This window comes from Thalassophryne amazonica, chromosome 13 (genome assembly GCF_902500255.1).
Source record: "Thalassophryne amazonica chromosome 13, fThaAma1.1, whole genome shotgun sequence".
Taxonomy (NCBI): Eukaryota; Metazoa; Chordata; class Actinopteri; order Batrachoidiformes; family Batrachoididae; genus Thalassophryne; species Thalassophryne amazonica.
The window spans coordinates 54332077-54355843 of NC_047115.1; the positions used below are offsets into that span (position 1 = coordinate 54332077).

The 23767-nt window shown below is 37.3% G+C and overlaps 1 protein-coding gene across 1 annotated transcript; it reads right to left on the bottom strand.

The window, feature by feature from the left end:
- Positions 1-1891: 1891 nt before the first annotated feature.
- Positions 1892-23403, bottom strand: bmp5 (bone morphogenetic protein 5). The gene is made up of 7 exons (XM_034185113.1): positions 22632-23403; positions 19144-19336; positions 8462-8610; positions 7907-8104; positions 3482-3558; positions 3234-3344; positions 1892-3141 (listed from the first exon to the last, which is right to left on the bottom strand). Exons 1-7 carry the CDS (start codon positions 23146-23148, stop codon positions 2992-2994), a joined length of 1395 nt encoding a protein of 464 aa, XP_034041004.1. The 5' UTR covers positions 23149-23403; the 3' UTR covers positions 1892-2991.
- Positions 23404-23767: the final 364 nt, after the last annotated feature.

Sequence of the window (23767 nt, forward strand, 5' to 3'; positions counted from 1 at the left end):
GAGTTTTAACTTGCACTTGTAGATGTAGCGACGAACTGTGTTAACTGACAGTGGTTTTCTGAAATGTTCCTGAGCCCATGCAGTAAGATGCTTTATACAATGATGTTTTTTAATGCAGTGCCACCAGAGGGATTAAAGGTCACGGGCATTCAATGTTGGTTTTCGGCTTGCCGCTTACGTGTAGAAAGTTCTCCAGATTCTCTGAATCTTCTTATTATGGACTGTAGATGATGGAATCCCTAAATTCCTTGCACTTGAACATTGAAAACATTGTTCTTTAACTGTTGGACTATTTTTTCAAGCAGTTGTTCAAAAAGTGATGATCCTCACCCCATCTTTGCTTGTGAATGGTTGAGCCTTTTGGGGATGCTCCTTTTATACCCATTCATGACACTCACCTGTTTCCTAATAGGTGTTCTTTGAGCATTCATCAACTTTCCTAGTCTTTTGTTGCCCTGTCCCAACTTTTTTGAAAGTGTTGCAGGCATCCATTTCAAAATGAGCAAATATTTGCACAAAAACAACAAAGTTTATCAGTTTGAACATTAAATATGTTGTCTTTGTGGTGTATTCAACTGAATATAGATTGAAGAGGATTTGCATATCATTGTATTCTGTTTTTATTTACATTTTACACAACATCCCAACTTCATTGGAATTGGGGTTGTAATAATAAAGGTGTTTGTGAAATATAAATGGTTACATGTGATATTTTTCCACCGTGTTTCTTAAGTTGTCTATTTGAATTGCTGATCTGATGTATGTCAAATCACCTCTGAGTCACTGCAGGCTGTTTCCTGCCCACAGGGATCTCTGCGGAGGAAGAGAGTGCTGTATTAATCTGCAGTGCCGATGGCGATTGTGACTCTTTCTTTTCATGTGGTCGAACACCTCCGAATAGGAGCTCATTCACAGTGCTACAGAGAGGAAGAAATGAAGCTGAATTTGGAAAGAATCCATGACATTAAACAGTAGACGGGATTGTAAAGTGCGAAGAGTAATCATGCCAGGCAACAGGCCGCAGGAATGCAAATCACCCCTGAAGCCCAGAGTTAAGTTAGCAGGTGGCCTCTTCTATTCACTGAATGTCAACACTCCTTTTAGACGAAGCCCACGTAACATCTGGGCAGGCCAGCCCCTGCTTTTAATTAAGTGAAATACAGTCACTCAATGTTCTGCCGTGTCAGAGAAAAAACGTATAAAAGTAGTAGGGCGGAGGGCGAAAAGTGCAACAGTACAGATCCTGTGTTCGCTGAAGGTCAACACAGTTGTGTAAATAAATAATAATCCTTAACCTAATCCCTACATTTCCAAGACCATTCAATGGCACATTCTTGCACGATTTGCTGGAAGTCCTAATAGTTCCAATCATGGAGAAAGCGTAACAAGAACCACTGAGTGACGTACGAGGTCCCCGCTTTGTTTCCAAAGGTGATTCTGAGCTCCAAGCAGATGTCAGATCCCAAATCAGGAGGCTTGTACAGTCAAACGCCTCACATAAATCACATGACTGATAGGATCTAGAGTGAATTGTTCACTAAAATGATGGAGAGCAGCTCCCTGTGACAATCATTTTTAAGTTGGAGGTCAAACCGATGCTTTAAGAGCCTGCATTATCACCTCCCCCACCAACGGCTCCACGGTTGAACCTCTAGTTTACATCACACTTGTCAAACATTTAGAAATATGAGACGGTAGTCTAGCAACAGCGCGTAAATCATCCATAGAATTCCAAACATAAATACAAAAGGACGATGTGGATTTGAAAGGTTGGAATACTTGCAGCTGGAGGGAGAAAAATCTCAGAGATTAAATGCATTTCTGCGAAACACTTTAGGATAACAAATGGAGCAAGAAAGATGGCACAAAAGAGTAAAAGCCAGGCAAAAGATAAGAGTTTAAAATGGTACATTTATTCAAACACACACTATGTTAAGATATCCCAATGTAAACTTAAATTACCGCGAGGAATTTACTGAAGAAATTTACACCAGAACACTTCATGACATCATTTCTACAGCATGTATAAGTGAATACTTGACATGATAATAGTATCATACACTGGAAAAAGGTAATAATTGAACTTGTTAGTAAGTTAGAGTTGATCTAACTTACTAACTTAAGTTCAAACAACTTAATTCATTCAGGGATAACCAATTGAAACAGATTTTTAAGTTGGTTCTTTTTCAGTGTAAGAATTGTTGGACCAGTTTAAAAAGGTGCTTCAATTCAAAACACACAAATGAATTAACAAACATTTAGGCCAATTTGTTAATTTAATTTGGATGAATGTAATTCTTTAAAGTTTTAACAATTTCTTTAGGTTTTCTCCTTTTTTCACTATAATCCCCTTTTGGGAACACAAGCAGAAAAAAAACAGTGATGTAAGCTCGATAAAAATAGCTTTGTGCAGTTTCGTTTTACAATAGAGACAGCCACAACATTTGTTCCCAGTGGCTCAATTTAATTTCCAGTATTTCAAAGTGTAACGCTCGATTCTGATCATGGTCAGGGTTCTGCTGTTTGACAGGTTGGTTGTGAGTTTGACAATATTGCACATTGATTTTAAAATAAAGTAAATTAACGCTCAAGACGAACATGCAATATATTGCCCACAAAGCATAATTATACACAGTTCAGTGAACATTTACAGAACATTTATTTATGTATATAAACAGAAATCTTAAAAAAAAAAAAAGAGAAAGAGAAACAGATGGAATCCAGTGAATAGTTTACTGATTTCAGTTAAAATATATGAGTATATGCCAATGGACAGAGTAATTACTGATGCAATGTTAAAAAAAAAATCAACTTATTTCAATACCCTAATCACTTAAATATCACAATATTCAGTGCTATTTTTAACAGAAAATAAATTAGGTAATAAAACATCATATACATAATACTGTACATCACATCACAACGGCAGCAGATGTGGTTTCAGCAAATTTCTTAACAGACAGCATAAATTAAAGTTAGGCAAGCTGCACACTAATGGCAACCACAAGATCTAACAACCATATTTCTATATTTTTTAAGGATAACATTGGAGCTGTCATCAAAGTAAAGGACCGATATTGCGTTCAGCTTGGTGGGAGCACAGCATGGCTTTGGCACATTGTCAGGAAACATTAAATGAACCTAGAAATAAATGCATGAATCAGATGTAAAACAGCACTTGCTATGGCTACTTGTGACATGCTTCTTTATATGCTATACTGAAGAATACTTACCAGAGTTTGCACAATTGCATGATTTGTTGCATTCATGTGTGCATTGAGTGGAAAAGAACATTCACCATCGCAGTAAAAGGCAGCATAGCCCTCAGGTGCAATGATCCAGTCCTTCACAAAAAGATGACAGTTACTTTCCTGAATGAATATCATATGACACTGCTATTGTGTAGGCTTCATGTTAATGTATCATGTTTGTAATATACATTTGCGATCAGTATTTTGGTTCTGAAATGAGTCTGTTTTACCTGCCAACCCAGGTCTCGAAAGCTGACATAAAGTTCATGTTTCTTGCAGGCTTGCTTCTGCTCACTTGTGTTATAGTCTTAAAAAATAAAGAAATAAACATAATATGAAAAAGTGTGCTTGAACATTCAGTGCTGAACAGTATACTTAACCAGATTACTGCATATTGTAACCAGACGACCACACAACATTAACCTTGATCTGCACCAATTAAATCCAATTATTCACTTTTATTGGTACACAATGTATCCCAATGTCACGCATTTTTAAACATGTTTAAAACTTTCCTGATTACTTACAGTGTTCTATAATGCTACTTTTTACCACCAACAAGACATGATTTCAGGCCTAAATCGGGTATCCAATTGTTTTTGTTGTTTTTTTTTTAATCACAAAATGTTGACAATCAGGTATCCAAAATCAGCAATGGGAGACTGTCCTTAGTCTGGCAGTAAACAGCCTATTTATACTTTCCAAATGTTTACTTTAAAAAGTAATTCTTATTAAAGTAGTAGATCTGTTCAGATTATGAAAAATCTGCTCAGGTAGTAGGTTTACATATCAGTGCATGATTCTACAAATGCAATAAAAATAACCAATGAACATGAGTTGACCAGCATGATGTTCTACGAAACCAAAGGATTCAACTCAAAATAATTGATTTTGACAAAAAAATGAATAAATAAATAAATAGCACCTTGAGATAATTATTTTATTTTGCATTTAATGCTTGGTTGTCTTTATTGCAGAAAATTATGTTGTCTAATATGTATTATATATATATATATATATATATATATATATAATGTTTTGTTATTTTATAGTATATGATAATGTTTGCTTTTGGTTGTGCCTTGGAATTTTGCACAGTGCTGCAGCTACATTTTCAACTTTTTAATGGACAAAACAAGGGATTTGGCGATGGCATCTTAAAGCTCTCAAACACTGTGACTGACATTTTCTATTATTTTCTGGCGAGAATAAACATAAATCAATCAATCAAAAACAAATTGAAAGGTTATTTAGTAAAGAAAGTAATAATATAACAATAACAATAATATAACTATTAGTAAGAGTCATAAAATAACTTTAGAATAAGAATACCAAATAACTAATATTTACTAAATACCTAAAAATAAGAATAGTTGTAATAACTTTATTTATATATCATTTTCAGGCAGAAAATGTCAAAGTGTTCTATAAAATAAAACATCAAAAATCACATCATCACAGATGATAATGATCACATCATCATGCCCACGATATGTTGTGGGCATGAACAAGGGACGCTCTTCAGCATCTCACCATGTCATTTAGGTCCTTCAGACTTTTTTTGAGTAAATGCTTCAGGGGAGCATTAGCATGGCTAAAACCTTTCAGCTTCTGGGGGAGCAGAGCTCTCCCAGACCCCCCACCTTTTTAAACAGTTTTCTTTATTTGCCTCTCACATGCCCAGAAGCTCCTCACCATCTAACATGTCATTCTGGGAGGGCTCCACCCCACAGACCCCCACTAAATTACATTCCTCTTAACCCCCAGCTACTTTAAGTATTTTTTTTAATGTCGATGTAATTTAATATTGAAAGTTTTCAGCTAGTTGAAGGGCTGTACAATATGGCCAAATTATCGTATCTCAATATTGTCATATCAATATGATATATGACATGACTATGATTTCAGACAAAGTGCAGCAACAGTGAAAATGAAACCTTCTTAAGCAAAACAGTAATAATACCACACTCATTTTGCACTCATAATACGGTTAGGATACAGTGCCCTCCGAAAGTATTGGAACACTTGGTATTTCACACATTTTAATTTGTTTATGCCATTTCAAATACAAGAAATGCAAAAAATATAAAGAATAAAAATTTCTAACATTATTTTTCTCAAACTCAAACTGTAAGCAAATCTCTAATACATGTAAATAATAATCAGTTTTATTGCCAGTTTTCTTCAGACAAGTCAGGAAAAGAAAGAAAGAAATACAAAAGTTTCTTTCACCAAAACATCAAATCTAGGCTTGCATCTCAGATGTACTTTCTGGCAAATTGTAGCTGAACATTTAGGTCTTCTTTTTAAGAAAATCCTCCTCTACACCACTTCATCGGGAAGCTGTATTTTATATTTTAAATTAATTTCTATCAAGTTGTAGACATTTGCTTTCAGTTTGAGTTTAAGGAATATAACTTTAGATTTATTTATTTATTTGTATTTGAAATGGCATAAACAAATTAAAATGTGTGAAATGCCAAGTGTTCCAATACTTTTGAGTACAGTTGAGGAAACACTCCATGGCATGTGTAATTTTAAATGAAATGCATTATCTGGTGTCATTCAGAGAGCAAAATTAAGAGGTTATTTAATCAACAGCTGCCTGCTCATTTAAAAATCACTGGAGATACACACATATGTAAGTCAACCCGAATTAAAGGAGAAATGCTGCTTTTAACAACCTGGACCTCATTTCTGGGACAAAATACTTGTCGTTTAGTCAGCAATATAACTTGGTGTCATTATTAGTTCATGGTTCAAACAATGTGTTCAGTTAAAATCTGAGGCAAACATTTTTCTTCTTCTAGTAAGGTAGATTAGAACTTTTTGTGGTACAGAGCACCAACTACCAGACAGGAGGAACCTAGAAGTCAGTGAAACTCACTGATTTCAAAATAAAGCTCTTTCCAACCAGACGTGCGGTGCCGTGACATGCCAATCATCTGTGTCAAATCAGATTTCAGGGGAATCCAGTGCAAACCTGGCCTGTGGTCTAGCTCCACCAATGCCAGGAAGTGTTCAACATTTGACATTTCCTGTTTCACTGTGGACTAAAAATTTGGCACTTCCTGTTTCAATGTGAACTTGCCACTGAGTTCCCGCCAGATTCCGTGGGATCTCGTCTGTCTATCCAGGAAGTGTTTGACATTTGACATTTCCCATTTCACTGTGGACTCAAAATTTGGCACTTCCTGTTTGGGACTCCCTGTACCATGAGCGAGCTTCACTCATATTATATCTAAAAAAAATTAAACATCCATTGGAATAAAGCAATAATTATGATAATAAACAAAATTAGTTCAAATAATTTAAAACCAGAAACCATAGAAATTATAACCAATAGAAAACAAAAGTGTTTTAATTCAACTGAAATGGACTATCTACATGACAGACTGTTCCACATAATAGTAGCATGAAAAGAAAGACCTCTTTCAGCCAATCAACTTCTTCTTAACCCTAGTAACAAAGAGTAAACCTTGATCCTGATACCACAGGGCATTAGATGGTACATAAGGCTCAATCAATTTTTTAAGATAACAGGGCACTCAACCATTCAGTCCCTCATAAGTCAACAACAAAACCTTAAAATCTCCTTTTACATTCACAGGAAGCCCGTGAAGGGAGATCAGTACACCTATAATGTGATTAAATCTCCTAGATCTAGTCAAATCTCTCGCAGCTGTGTTCCGAATCATCTGAAGATGTCTTGTGCTCGTGTAGGGTAAACCTTAAAATAATAAATAATAGTAATTAACTGTTGAGGATATAAAGCATGAATTGTTTCTCAGCAACCGCTATCGACAGGACAGGCCTAATTACTGCAATGTTACGTAAATGAAAAAGGGTAGTCTTGGCTCACACTAGCCTACACAGGCCTGATGGAGAGTATCCTCACATCCAGCATCTCACTGTGGTATGGCAACACCACTCAGGCAGAGAGGAAGGCTCTCCAAAGAGTCGTACAAACAGCTTAAAAAATTATCAGGACTAAACTTCTATCTATAGACTCAATTTCCATTCAATGATGCAAAAAGAGGGCACAGCACATTATCAGGGACCCTCACCACCATGCTCACTTTCTCCTCAGGCCCAAACACACAGCTTACAGCCTGAGGAAAAGTAGAGCAGACAGCATCATTACACACAGGACTAGATTCCATTTTTTTTTCCAGCCACAGAATGATGGCATCCCTAAACTCAGTATTCTTAGCCAAAACCCACTGGGCAAGATTTATCACTCAACTAAAACCTAATGTGCAATATTTTATTTTATTCCTTTTGGAGTAACAGTCATTGGTGCAATATCTGTTTGATCCATATGTGCAATATACACTTTATTATCTGTAAAATATCCACTGTGTTGTAATACAAGTGTGCAATAACTGCTGTTCCCTACCCCCATTAACCTGGCACTTTGTAATATATTTCTTTTTTTAGGTGCACCGGGTATCCTTTTTATACTGTTATACCTTTTATACTTTTGTACCTTTATATTTTTTTACTTGTGAGGTCTGGACAAGAATTCCAATGTACCCAAACCTTGTGTGTGAGTACAAATGGTAAATAAAGTCTCTATCTATCTGCAGTCTCTGTGGAATGATGTGCTCTATATTTCTGAAATTAAATATTTTATTGGCTAAGAATAGCTGTACCTCCACTTTTGGGTGCCCTTGATGAATCTTGTTGATTTGCAGATTTATTCCGATTGTGATTCTTTTTTTTGCCACCGGCAGCTCTGACAGAGCGAAGCAGCACCTCGCTGGCCTTGAAGAAAGCAACAAGGAATGGCTGTTTGGACTGTGGTCCATTCCTTCCAATAATTCCAGCTGATTTGATGTTGATACTCCGCCCTTTACAAAATAAAATCAACACAAAATAGGCAACAGTTTCAATAAAAACACAGCGTGACCTCTAAGAAACATTTCAGCAAATTGCCTTAAAGATGAAAAAGTGTAATATCTTTAAGACTAAAAAGGCTAACCCAAGAAATAAATAGTATAGATTTAAATTTGTATACTTACAGTAATACCCATCAATCACAAGTGTAATGAAAGTCATGGAAAAACTATTTTTAACAAAACTGTAACAGTAAGAATAATGAACTTAACTTTTTTTTTTAACTCAAAGAATCTGAAGAAAATATAACAGCAAAAAAAAAAAAAAAAAAAAGTTAGAAATTCTTAAAAGAAAGCATGAGCTTCACTTGCCATCTACAGTCTCCACACAGAGCTGCAGGCCCAAGTTCTGCTGTGGGTTCAGTACCCAGTGGTTGCTGGTTGCCGTGATGTCAAACACCAACCAACCCCCATCAGATGCCGGCACCTTTTTGGAGTCAAGCAAGAACGTCTCTGCATCTCTGTTGATTAGAGAAAAAGTTCAAATGAACTCATGCAGCAGAGAACCCATTACATTTGGCACTGATTAGACTCCACATGTAGATTTTGTTTTTTTTTTCTGTTCGTTCTTTTACAAATCGAAATGGGACTCTCTCTTTTTTTTTGCATTTTTAATTATTACATTACATTTCCAGCAGACATTTACTAACCTTGATGACAAGATCAAACTTCGCCATGGTGACATATTTATACCCTCAATAGGGTTAAGAGGAAAAACTCAGTTTGGTGTTGCTAAAGATCCAGATGTGTATTCTCATGTTTGAAGTTACTTTACTTCTTGTTGCAAAACACAATGAGACTTTTTTGATCAAGTTCTCATCAAGCTTGCAGGAGATCTCCAGAAAACTTGATGAACAGGTGAACTCACACATCATTGCTGTATATTATTATATATACTGTATATTGCCTTTTGCACTATTCAAATATAACATCCTACTTAATGTTTACTATGTAAGCACTCTGAAAGCTATGTTAAAGAAGAAGCAAATCCCCTGCATACATACTTGGCCAATAAAACTGAAAAAAAGACTACTTTTATCAAGAGTAAATAGCAATTAAACGTTTGTCTTGATCATTAATGGGATAGGCTTTTTTTATATTCTGAATACATTTCTGAAAAGTATTTCTCTGGATCTTGATTATTGTTGTCGGTCATGCATATTCCATGGCAGACAATCAAGAAGAGAAATATTATGTAGCTCTGGATAAGGATCTAGATCTGATAGAGGGAAATATACATTCAGACATGAATACTGTAACTGAAACAGCCCTTCAAATGGTGAAACAAGCACCAAATTTAGCACAAATATACCTTAGACATTACTCTTTTGAAAAAACCAACTGGCCACTTGAATTTTAAATAGTCTGTCAGTTTGACCTAATAGAATTAATGAATTGAATAGTTCTGACTGTGTTGAATGTTTGGCTTCCAAAATAAAGGTCAAACAATGTTAGCGCCCCTTGGATTCCACAATCTCAATTCCAATGAAGTTGGGACATTGTGTAAAATGTAAATAAAAACAGCATACAATGATTTGCAAATCCTCTTCAACCTATATTCAATTGAATACACCACAAAGACAAGATATTTAATGTTCAAACTGATAAACTTTATTGTTTTTGTGCAAATATTTGCTCATTTTGAAATGGATGCCTGCAACACATTTCAAAAAAGCTGGGACAGGGGTATGTTTATCACTGTGTTACATCACCTTTCCTTCTAACAACACTCAATAAGCATTTGGCAACTGAGGACACAAATTGTTGAAGCTTTGTAGGTGTTTCCCATTCTTGCTTTCCCATTGCTTTCCCAATTCTTTCCCATTCTTGCTTGATGTATGACTTCAGTTGTTCAACAGTCCGGGGTCTCCGTTGTCGTATTTTGCGCTTCATAATCCGCCACACATTTTCATTGAGCGACAGGTCTGGACTGCAGGCAGGCCAGTCTAGTAAACGCACTCTTTAACTACAAAGCCACACTGTCGTAAAACATGCAGAATGTTACTTGGCATTGTCTTGCTGAAATAAGCACGGATGTCCCTGAAAAAGACGTTGCTTGGATTGCAGCATGTGTTGCTCCATGTGTGTGATGGTGCCATCACAGATGTGTAAGTTGCCCATGCAATGGGCACTAACACACCCCCATACCATCACAGATGCTAGCTTTTGAACTTTGCACTGGTAACAATCTGGATGGTCTTTTTCCTCTTTTGTCCGGAGGACACAAAATCCATGATTTCCAAAAACAATTTGAAACATGGACTCATCAGACCACAGCACACTTTTCCACTTTGCATCTGTCCATTTCAAATGACCTCGGGCCCAGAGAAGGTGGCAGCGTTTTTGGATGTTGTTGATGTATGGCTTTCGCTTTGCATGGCAGAGTTTTAACTTGCACTTGTAGATGTAGCGACGAACTGTGTTAACTGACAATGGTTTTCTGAAGTGTTCCTGAGCCCACACAGTAAGATGCTTTACACCATGATGCTGGTTTTTAATGCAGTACTGCCTGAGGGATTAAAGGTCACGGGCAGTCATTGTTGGTTTTCAGCCTTGCTGCTTACGTGTAGAAAGTTCTCCAGATTCTCTGAATCTTCTGATGATATTATGGACTGTAGATGATGGAATCCCTAAATTCCTTGCAATTGAACATTGAAAACATTGTTCTTAAACTGTTGGACTATTTTTTCATGCAGTTGTTCACAAAGTGGTGATCCTCGCCCAATCTTTGCTTGTGAATGGCTGAGCCTTTTGGGGATGCTCCTTTTATGGGTGATTCTTTAACTACGGGCACTATTGGCCTTGTAAATGTAATTTCCACCACACCATTGCCTTACAATATAAAGTGCCTTGGGGCAACTGTTTGTTGTGATTTGGCGCTATATACATGTGCTCTGATGTCACTGTTTATCTCCATAGAAACTATCCAAACAATCTTTCAAACTGTTTAAAGGGATATTACAGTGTTGTGGTGGAAATTACGGCAATAGTGTGGGACAACTACATTTTGTTTAAAAAAATCACAACAGTTGTATGACACTGAATACCCCAATTATGTTTTGATTATTTTACTGATATTTTATTCAGAGATATTTTAAAACATTAGAAAAAAATGTTTCTTTACCATTCATTTTTATCATTGAAGATCAAAAGTCTGGGTGTGGGACAAGCACAAAACGGCAATATTTGCATATAATGATGCTGAAAAAAGGTGAAAAAGTCATCATAGACTACTAGAACAAATTTCTTAACACACTTTCATTGTAAAGATAACTATAATAGTGTGAAATTTCCCCTTTTTTCTGTTTTTCATACAATATGATCAAAGGACATAATAAGTGCCCGTAGTCTAAGAATCACCCTTAGACCCAATCATGACACTCACCTGTTTCCAATTAGGTGTTCTTTGAGCATTCATCAACTTTCCCAGTCTTTTGTTGCCTCGTCCCAACTTTTTTGAAATGTGTTGCAGGCATCCATTTCAAAATGAGCAAATATTTGCACAAAAACAACAAAGTCTATCAGTTTGAACATTAAATATATTGTCTTTGTGGTGTATTCAACTGAATATAGATTGAAGAGGATTTGCAAGTCATTGTTTTCTGTTTTTATTTACATTTTACACAACATCCCAACTTCATTGGAATTGGGGTTGTATGACATGTGACATATGTTATCCCATAGAGTGATAACTAAGCATGACACATGGTGTAAACTAATCCTTTTTAAAACCCTGTTAACCAATAATTTGCACCATTTTTTATCAAAATTGAAGCAACTTTAACTTTTGACCCCTGCACAAACAGAAATTGACCTTTGTCACCATTTTTTCAATTTTTAAAACATAACTCCATTCCGTCGAAGACAGTCCACACTATGCCTTTTTGGAATCTTGGTTATCAGACAAATAATGTGGAATAGTTTTCAATATGACTGGAGCATTTTTAAATTTTGACCCCTACCTGGCTGCCTATTGAAAATTCAAGTGGCCAGTTGTTTTTTGTTTTTGTTTGTTTTGTTTTTTTTTCTCAAAAGGGTAAACTGTAAAAATATATCAGGGTGATTCAACTTAAAAAAATTAAGTTCAATTTCTGCCTTAAAAACACAAGTAAACTCAACTTCAAGAAAAGCTTTTATTCAGCTTAGGAAGGTAAGTTATATGTTACCAACTGGGCAACTTATATAACTTACCTTCCTGACTTGCGTAAACTCGACTTCAAGAAGAGGTTTTATTAACTTAAATAACTTACCTTCCTCAGTTGAATAAAAGCTTTTCTTGAAGTTGAGTTTACATATGAAGAGTTTAGATGCAAAACCCACTAAGTACTTTTTTTTCAAATGGAGAAAAATGCAGTTGAAAATGGAGATTTAAAGGAAACCCAATGCAGAAATGCACAGACTTTCATCACTAACATGAAAACAGTTTGTTCAAATTCTTTCATATTTTGCACACTGATGGTACCCTTGACAGCCAAGTACATGTCGGCGTCAACTAAAAATTTATGGTTTTGGAGATACTGGGTTTTGCATCTGAACTCTTCATATGTTTTTAAGGTAGCAACTGAACTTAACTTTTTAAGTTGAATTACCCTGATAATTTTTACAGTGTGATGTCTAAGTAGTATTTGTGCCAAAAATGGTGTGTGTATCACCATTTCCAGGATTCCTCTGTAAATATTCTGTTATCTGCTACACTAAATGTGATTGAATAAATATGGCCACACGTATGGAATAAAGTTGTTAATCACAATGTAAAAATGCAGAATTGTTCAGCCTTGGCTGACCGTTCTTTAAGTGAACATTTGGCTAATCCAGTGATTTTTGACCCATCTTGAAATTGCAAAATCTCAACTGAAAGTAATATAATTGAATGGTATGGTTCTCTGATGGGACTTAGGCTATTAAAAAAACTTTTAAATAAAACACATAACTAAAGAACTGGCTGCTAATTAATGGATACATCCTTCCACAGAAGATAACATCTGTGTCGAGGAAGCTTTGAGTTGTAATATACTGAAAAGACTTCAGCTATTTAATGAGCAAAACATTTCAGGAGTTACGATTCATGTAACCTTGTGAGTTCTGAGCATGACATGAGGCATCAATCAACTCCAAGCCTAAATAGCCTTCCTAATTTGCATTGGATTCCTTTCAAGTGCCACATCCACTGAGGAAGCGCCTGTACAGTTTTGTGGTTACACGGTGCTGGTAAGCAAGAATTTACATATTTCACATGGTCCGCAGATTTTTGTGGTTATTAAAGGTGTAATAAACACCACAGTGGAGCACTATATAAAACAAACATTAAGAGAGACATACTCATTTATATTATTCTATTGTAAATCAACTTTCACAAGTACTTAAGAGAGTCAGGAGGGAAAAATGCACTTTTTTGCTATACTGTGTTGTTGTAAATGATCTTATGTTTCCCTCAATGATTCGGTAGTAACCCGGCATAGAAATAATATCTTTGTAGAGAAAAAGGTCTACTTTTTCATTTAACTCATTTTGTGTTAACATGTAAAATGTAAACAAATGTTAACATGTAACATGTAAAATGTAAACAAATGTTAACATGTAACATGTAAAATGCCACTACAGCATATAGTTTGACTCTGATCATTGTGAAATGTAAGGCTGCAAGTGGTGAATGAATATTTGATTCAGTGTACTGGGTTCAAATCAAATTTCATACCTGAGCTGAAAGTGGTGGCTCCAGAGGCTTTTTCTTGGTTTTGGTTAGGGCACGATTAGCTCATTGTTATGCTACAGAATTTGTAATATATGTGCAACTACACAGATAGAACTAACAATATTAATGGTTGTTTTAATCAATCTGACAAGGACGACCATGCAAATTTGGAAAATTTGGCGAAATTTACAGGCAGAACAATAGAAAATGTACAACCCCAGTTCCAATGAAGTTGGGATGTTGTGTAAAATGTAAATTAAAAACAGAATACAATGATTTGCAAATCCTCTTCAACCTATATTCAACTGAATATACCACAAAGACAAAATATTTAATGTTCAAACTGATAGACTTTATTGTTTTGTGCAAATATTTGCTCATTTTGAAATGGATGCCTGCAACATGTTTCCAAAAAGCTGGAACAGTGGTATGTTTACCACTGTGTTACATCACCTTTCCTTCTAACAACACTCAATAAGCATTTGGGAACTGAGGACACTAATTGTGAGTGTCATGATTGGGTATAAAAGGAGCATCCCCAAAAGTCTCAGCCATTCACAAGCAAAGATGGGGTAAGGATCACTTTGTGAACAACTGCATGAAAAAAAAATAATCCAACAGTTTAAGAACAATGTTTTTCAATGTTCAATTGCAAGGAATTACAGTCCATAATATCGTCAGAAGATTCAGAGAATCTGGAGAACTTTCTACATGTAAGCGGCAAGGCTGAAAATCAACACTGAATGCCCATGACCTTCGATCCCTCAGGCAGTACTGCATTAAAAACCGACATCATTGTGTAAAGCATCTTACTGTGTGGGCTCAGGAACACTTTTTTTTCCACTTCAGGAAAACCATTGTCAGTTAACACAGTTCGTCGCTACATCTACAAGTGCAAGTTAAAACTCTACCATACATCAACAACATCCAGAAACGCCGCCGCCTTCTCTCGGCCCAAGCTCATTTGAAATGGACAGACGCAAAGTAGAAAAGTGTGCTGTGGACCGATGAGTCCACATTTCAAATTGTTTTTGGAAATCATGGATGCCGTGTCCTAAGGACAAAAGAGGAAAAAGACCATCCAGATTGTTACCAGTGCAAAGTTCAAAAGCTAGCATCTGTGATGGTATGGGGGTGTGTTAGTGCCCATGGCATGGGCAACTTACACATCTGTGATGGCACCATCAATGCTGAAAGGTACATCCAGGTTTTGGAGCAACACATGCTGCCATCCAAGCAACGTCTTTTTCAGGGATGTCCTTGCTTATTTCAGAAAGACAATGCCAAGCCACATTTTGCATGTGTTGCACCAGCGTGGCTTCATAGTAAAAGAGTGCGGGTTCTAGACTGGCTGGGCCTGCATTCCAGACCTGTCGCCCATTGAAATGTGTGGCGCATTATGAAGCACAACGACGACAACTGATGAACAACTGAAGTCGTACATCAAGCAAGAATGGGAAAAAATTCTGCCTTCAAAGATTCAACAATTAGTGTCCTCAGTTCCCAAACATTTATGGAGTGTTGTTAGAAGGAAAGGTGATGTAACACAGTGGTAAACATACCACTGCACTGTCCCAGCTTTTTTGAAATATGTTGCAGGCATCCATTTCAAAATGAGCAAATATTTGCACAAAAACAACAAAGTTTATCAGTTTGAACATTAAATATCTTGTCTTTGTGGTGTATTCAGTTGTAAAAAGGTTGAAGAGGATTTGCAAATCATTGTATTCTGTTTTTATTTACATTTTACACAATGTCCCAACTTCATTGGAATTGGGGTTGTACACAGCTGACAACAAATAACAGTCAGGATAAAGCCCCCTTTCCATTCAATGCAGTTATTATTCAGTATGTTGCACCCACAATATTTCATGCATGCTATGTAAACTGGGGAGACAGTCAGATCAGTCAGAGAATGGTGGTGAGAAACTGAGGATGAAAACAGGATTTTAATTAGCATTCAAAAAGCCCAATATCTTAGCAGGGAGTGAAGGCCCAAGATTTTATGATCATGACGTTTTCCTGTCTTACTGTCAGCTTCTAATATTTGCTGACTAGTGTACTATGACAATAACTGGTTGTCATGGTATTAATTATTTTGACTTAGTGTCAAATGAACAGTTATTTTTGGGATACTCAGATTAAGGAATATGACTTGCATTGTAAGAGAATTTCAGCTATGACATTTTGATCACACTAAACAAAAGAGAATAGAATAGTTTACTGTCATTGCATTTCTGCTATAAAATTCAGGTGGCACTTTTCAAACAGCTATACATAAAAAAACAACAACAGCAGCTTTAAAAAACAATGAACACCTTCACAGAACAGCAAGACCTTCTTAAACACAAAAAAGTGCTTAATAAATTATAAGGTGATTAACATCACTTGGAGCAGATGGAATGAGTTCATCAGTGAAATCACCTCCTGCTGGAATCAATGGCTGCAAAGAAAACCTGCAGCCTCTTGGCCCTTTCTGGAACACTTTGGGCACCACTGACTTAGCCAGAAACAGTTTTGTTGAGTGATCTAAATGTAAATTTGTTGGGTCAACATGATGAATTTGCGTTATTGTTACCGTGGTCACCACAGCAAATCCAAGGTGGATCTCCATGTTGAATTGGCGAATGCACCACCGGATGCCTTACCTGACGCAACTCCATATTACATGGAGAAATGCGGCAGGGGTACTGAAACCACGTGCACTAACCACTTGGCCACTGCCCCTGCCCTGTAAGGGTAAATGTAACATATTGATGACATTTTCTTGGACCATTTAAACTTGTTTGATGTGATTATGAGTTACTAAATTTAATAGGGTAGTTACAACTACTTTTTAAAATGACACAGTTACATGAATAAATTGTGCTGATCTAAGCAAAGCAAAGCAAAGTTAAGTTGACAAGTAACTGTACTATTTGAAAAAGTGGGTGTAGCTTCCCTAAATGCAGATCCACCTTGGATTTGCTGTGGCGACCCCGTGTGCAAACAAGGGATACTTTTTTGTTACGTTTACCCTTACAAATGTCGCTGGCCTGAACCGTGGTAATTAAGTTAACACATTTTTACTTGGGTGTAAATATTTCCCATAATTTTATTATGTTCACTGAGTAAGTTTTTTTTTTTTTTTTAGTGCATGTGGTGCACTTTTCTGGGTATGATCCAGCATGCAGGTAGCTCATTGTTGAGTAACCCAGGTACTGAAGAAAGCCAATGGTCCACACTTCATCTGGAACAGACAGATGGCTACTTTTTCATCGCACTATGGAACTAGATGGCTCCATAGTGCGATGGATGCAGCGATGCACTACTCCTGTGCATGCTCCCAGACCTGACGTGACCATAAAACCAAGTTTTGTTTCAGCATTCCATGTGTGCAACAAGTGATAACACACATAACTACATAAACTCCATTAATTTCCTCCTTGTCTGTGCATCCTTCAACATGATGTGATGAATCTGCTTCAACCACCAAACAGTTTATCATGTAGATGTTATAAGCATTTGAGCAGTACTGAAAAGATGCTACTGAGCTCCAACAACAACAAAACGAAAATGGCACAAAGTTTGTAGTCATGCTATCATGTGGCTATATAGTGACAAATATGTCAGCTGAGCGGGAGTGAGAGCCAATAAGACAAGGAAGACAACATGTCAGCAAGAGATGTTCATCTTGCACAGGGAACAAGAGTAAATATGTGATTAATGGCGTGCATGTCATTTGCATTGTAACAGTGGAGCATATTTCACTACAAATAACCCAAAATTTGTTTCGCTCTTTGAAACTGTATTACAACATGCTTTAAAGACTGTGTAATTCATTTGTTGAATCTTATTCTTTGATTTTAAAAGGTATAAGGAATTTCCATGTTCTAATGAAACTTTCTGTGAGAAAAAAAGGTACATTTTTTGCCTACAACATAGCGAGCAAATGCAATCAGGTAACAATTCCGTAGTATGGCATATTGTACAAATGGCCCAACTCCACCTGGTAGGTATTTATCTTTATCTGGCATAAAAAAGAGATCTTACTTTCAAAAAGATGTCTCACTTATTCCTGATCATCAAACATGTGCTAGTTAAGAGCTGCACACTTCATGGACCACAGCACAATAAGGAAATGTGGCCAGTTCTTTTCCTCGTGGCACCACACCTCCTCCAATACTCATGACCACTTTGCACTGCTGGTGGAGCAGGAAGAAGCAACCTGGTCTCACGGCAAGTCGTGCTTCACTAGCATGAAATATACATTAATCTATTGGTTCGTGATATTGTGACAAAAAGTGCCTCATTTTCGTCAAGGCAGCACAAATTCATTCTCATTCATTCCGTGAAGGATGCACGAAATTAAAAGTGAAGTGGGGGGGGGGCGTTGGGGGTGGTTATAGTTAGGGTGGGGGGAAGGAGTAAGATTAGGTTATGGTTAAGGTTAGGATTGGGGGTGGGAGTAGGGTTAGGAATAGTGAGCTAAAAAAAAAAGCTCTGTCATGAATATTTGACTCATTTCGTCACTGGAGCATGAAAAAAAATGTGAGACTGGGCTGGGAAGAAGACATCAAGCCAATCATACAGAACTTGAACCTACAACCTTCTGCATAGTACCCACCAAGCCTCTATACATCACTTGCTGAAAAAGCTGTACAATTTGACACACTTTCCTACATGGATAATAGCAGTTGATATTATATTATAGTGTATCTGACTCAGAATAAGTCTTTGAGTAACGTGAAAGTTCATACTCACTGATCTTCCCCTTTAAGATGACAGCTTACTGACTTGGACCTTTTCAAAAACCCAGAAGGACCATATCTCCACTTCCATCACCTCCCCTTCCCCCACATTTTTGGCACACAAATGTGGGCCCACTTTTAAGTACACCCTTGTGTATTGTGCTATGTTGTGGTTTAAACTTCCGGAATATTGTTAAGACAGGCAGGTAGAACAGCAAAGGAGCCCCCCTCCGCCTTCCACGCCCTCAGCGGCTTCATCCGAGGCCGTGCGGGTCAGCAGGCAACACAAGAGGAGTGATAACTGACAGACTTTCTGAGCTCCAAAAGCGGCCGACCTGCTAATGGAGCTCCTCTTTATCTGAGAACTATATTTGTAATGCGGGGGTGGCGAGAATGAAGGAGAACAGAGGCAAAGATAGCGAGATGTTCTGTGCTGTACTTCTGAACTGTGAAATAAAGTGATAAATGCAACACACCAGTTACGTTTTAACCATCACAACACTGACGTCATCCCATTTTATTCTGTTACCATCACTTCACTTGTTCTCAGTTGTGCGTGATGAGACACTTACTTGTTTTGATATTCCTTGATGACTTGATGTATTGTAACCTTCAGCGTCATATTGTCATAGCGGGAGTGACTGCGATCCTTATAGATACGAAACTCTGCAGCAGTCACCGCCTCTCCGTCTGGGATCTGAGTTAGATCAAAACGGAACTCCTTGTAGTGTCTTCGTTGGTGAGAAAAATCTTTATCTTTCTCCACTGGGAGGAGAAAAAAAATTATGATGAGTTTCACGTCTACTTGCAGTGAAAGCTTTGCATCCATCACAAAAAATATGACTTTACCTCCTGAAGTGGCTCACAAGAGTTATGAGGGGGAAAAAAAGAGTAATTTTTCACATCATCTTTTACATTCCAAGTCCAATCCAAACACTTTGACGACCAACAAAAGCACTTTCCAGTTCATTAAATCAGTCAGCTGAATACAGGTAGCAGTTCCCAGACAGGCGCTCTACTGTGTGCCAGACTGCATTCTCTGGCCATGATGAATGGGCTGTCAGTTAAGAAAAACAGGCTGATTTCAATTAAAGACACTTTGGTCTACTCCTCAAGTCACACAAAAGAACAGACAGGATTCTTCAGCGTCTTGAAGCAGCCACTCTGACCTCATTCCTGACCTTATTTTGACCTCTTGTGGATTTTACAAATTAAATAAGAATTCACGTGTGCCATAGAATTTGGTACTACAGACATAAAAAATATGCAAACCTTTATAGATATATTTATATATTATTATTATTATTATTATTATTATTATTATTATTATTATTATTATTATTATTATTTTGCAGCATCAAGAACATTGCGCTTTCATATTTCACCAGCTTTCAGTGTGTAAGGCAGGAATTAAACCTTTTTGATGCAATGACTTTAACACTGTGGTCTTGCTATTTAAAAACTTGACATGTTTGAAAGGCTAAGTTCACTTTTTTTACATCTCAAGTTATAACAGAATATTATTAGCATTTATGCCATCCAGGTAGTTACAAATCCACAGTACGCTTGAAACAGCAATGAAATAATATAAAAAAAAAAAACTACTACTTTAATTCACAAAACACTGTATAAAGGAGGATGCGGTCAATAAATTATAGTGGTTTCTTCAGTTTACTTCAACTTATCATAATGAGATGTGAAATTTCAACTGAATTTCACAAGTTACCATCATGCAAACTCAGGTTTGTGAGTCAGTTCAGTGAAATAAAAATTTCAATGTGTCAATTTATCTTAATGTGAGATTTTTGCAGTTGTTTTTAAGGCAGCAATCAAACATGTTTTTAAACTGCGCCACAGTGATCACTTTTACGGTGAATGTTAGTGGTGCAAAACACCTAAAAAAAATACACCCAGCTCTACATAATTTTTTGAATATTCTTTTTTCTGTTATTGCTATGTTCATCTTACATGTTAACTCTAATCATTATGTTTATGGTCGAAGGGATGCACATTAAATACTCCCTGTAGAATTATGATATTACCAGAATTTTTTGTTAGAAATATTTCTTTTTACAAATGTATGAACATCTTAATAAGTAAATTACACCATTTTAAAATGTTTGAATATGTGTTTTCTGAGTAACTCTAAAGTCCAGCTGCTGCTTCCCATGCATTTCAATATTTCTTAAAAACCATTTCTCTCATATGACACAACTGCTAAATCTGAGTAAAAGGCTCGCAGGCTTAACTGTTAATAATGTTTTCATATGGAACACCATTTTTAAAAAAGTGAACTTGTCCTTGAAAACTGACCACCAGCTGTCTGAGGGGAGCACCGAAGCTCTGTGTGGATTTTAGGATGTGCGCACAGATACCATAAAGTGCATTTCCCTGATATGTTATCAGGAGAGGAACGCCTGTGGTCACTTAGCACACACAGGTCAGAGGTCAGCTATGACTTTTCAACCCAATCCGCTGAGTGTGTTCCATTATATTAACCACAGACTCTAATATGAAGCAGACGTATTGCTAACTCCCAAAAGTCGCAAACTGAAGTATAACGATGCAATAATGAAGAAAATGTGTGTGATACAATTAAAAAATGTCTTTTTGTTCTTGTTTGTGTCCTTTCTTTTTAGTTTATTGCATGCTGTAAAACAGCACATAGGTGTTTTGAAAGCAGCTGAAGTCAGTAGCTATATTTAAACATACTGTAATAAAGACAGAGGCCCATTGAACGTTTCACTGACAGTCCCCAGAATGAGAGCAGAGCTGTCAGGGCTGACAGTGCACATGCCCTGCTATACCAGTAAGTGGAAACAGATGGGCTCAGGCCAACACGACGGATTACACTTCCAAGAAACGCCACAAAAATTCAGTTTTACATCAAATGTGGTGTATTTAAAAAATAAATAAATGAAAAAAATAAAATCTGGAGCACCCTAGCAGAAGATTTCTGGCCCCCGGCATTTATTTAATACTGGTGTTTCCTTTTAGGTCATGAAATGATGCATGAATATAATCCACCATTGTTATTATTTTTGAGCAAAACTACATGTGAAATTCTTACAAAGTGACTAATTCATTTAGCGGCAAACCTTCAAAAAAAAGGCTTCAGTCAGTATCATTCCACCTTAAACAGCAGGAAATAATTTAGAGCAATTTTTACAAGGTCAGTCATCTGATAAGTTGCTCTGAACTGCTGGGTCAAAGGTCACAGCTACTGCACAAACACAATCATTAAACAAATCAGCTGCTTTTGAAACAACATAAAATACAGCAGGCAAGTTTAATTCTGTCAAAGTAAAGCAGAGAGAACACTTGAGATGTTGTCTGACGTGTCAGCGTGTTCTTGTGCTTAGTTCCAAAAATATAAGTGTATCCCTGTATGTATGTGTAACTTTCATTCAGTGTTTCTGAAAGGTGCTGTATGCATTTTGTTTTTTTGTCCCCACTCGAATGATCCACCATCTGTGCATTGCTTTACGTATGTGCTACTATGAGTTTTTCATGAGAATAGGCTGAATGTGTAACATGTCTAACATGTTGAGTTCATAACTCAACATGTTGTCCTGTTATAGTAGAAAAAGGTTGAGAAAGTGACCACTTCACTTTCCCAGAGTAAATGTAGAAATAAAACCCAAGTTAGGTGAATATAATCAGGTGGACTAACTGGTTTTGTCCTGAGATTATTTTGAGGGAAAGTGAGGCAATCAAATTCCCAGCTATTTTTAAATTCAAAATGTTAGACATTTCAGGAAAAAAAAATAATAAGTCTACAAAACAATAAAAGGCCAACCCGATGTTCAACGTGTGTCTGACCAGGTACAGATTATTTTAAAAATTGATTTTGTGTGTTTGATATATTTGACAGACTGAATAGAAATTTAAGAACGGGAGGCCTATAATAACTGAAAGATATGACTGTAGGTTGGATGTTGCAGAAAATTTAATGTAAAAAAATATTACTATTTTATGTGTTTTAGGATGAAAGTTGTGAATTGAGTTAGAGATGATTGATTTTTTTTTCGTATATAATTTGCTGAGAAAGCTTTCTTACCTAAATTGACAAAACTCATCACCATATCGGCGTCACTGAGAAAGTTGGCGTCGTGCGCCGTGGAGAGTGAGGGACTGTGGCCCAGCAGCGGAGCGGCTCTGTACGGCTGCGCCACGCGGCTGTATCCGTGCCGGGGGCTGGAGTAACCTCTCTTGGGGTGCCCGTGAGCTTTGGCACCGAAGCCCTTCCCTGCGCCCTGCTGTGCTCCCTCTTCCACCTCCTCCTCCTCCTCTTCCTCCTCCTCCTCCACAGCCATGGCGTTGTACAGGTCGAGCATGAAGAGCGGGGCGGACGACGCTTGCTTCCCGGGAGAGAAGGGCCTGGGACGGTGAGGCAAGCCCAGGATGGAGAGGATCTCTCTCTGGATCTCCCTCCGTTCGTGATTGCGCAACCGCCTGTAGATGAAGCTGGAGTGCACATGGTTGTCACTTAACGCGCAGTGCGCGCAGGACAGAAAACTCAAGCAGCTCCACGCAAGTCCAAATACAGCTCCACTCAAAGGTGTAAGAGCTGTCATCCTCAACTACATCTCATTCCGTGACTAAAAACATTTATTTCTACGTCACGTTAGTCACACAGGACGCTCGGTTTCTCCGCTCCTCTCCTGCCTGCTGCCTCCAGCAGTTTTACGCGCGTCCATCCAACTATTTATGGAGTTATGACCCTGTCCCTTACTCCTCAATGTTTAAACAAAAAAAAAAAAAAGAAGAAAGAAAGAAAGTTACGCCCATAAACCCGGAGGTTTCAGCGGATGAAGTGTCAAATCAAAATGTGCAGGAGCCCGGTTCGCAGGGTTTTTTTTTTTTGTTTTTTTTTTTTTTGGAGGGTGCGCAAGGGGGTGTAGCTGCGCTCCTGAACCCATCCCACACTCCACTTTGTGTTTGCGCGTCCAGTAAAACTTAAAGCGGTCTGCGATGAATGTGTAAAAGGAGACACTTGAAATTTGAGAGGCCGCTTTAACGAGCAAGAGAGAAACAGAGAGAGAGAGAGAATAATGACAGAGGCTTTTGAATCACCTCAACTTACTGAAGTGCGTCATGCGCTCATGGCACAGACTTTTACAAACCAGCGTCTAATCAAAAATAATCCGTTTGGCAACAAGACCATATCATATAAGTTACTTTTAAGTCACTTTT

Coding starts and splice junctions, on each gene's coding strand:
- bmp5 (XM_034185113.1), bottom strand. CDS start 23,148: ATGACAGCTCTTACACCTTTGAGTGGAGCTGTATTTGGACTTGCGTGG. Junction 8,105..8,461: donor CTGTGTGGAGACTGTAGATG/GCAAGTGAAGCT, acceptor TATTTTGTAAAG/GGCGGAGTATCAACATCAAA. Junction 3,345..3,481: donor TTCGAGACCTGGGTTGGCAG/GTAAAACAGACT, acceptor CTTTTTGTGAAG/GACTGGATCATTGCACCTGA.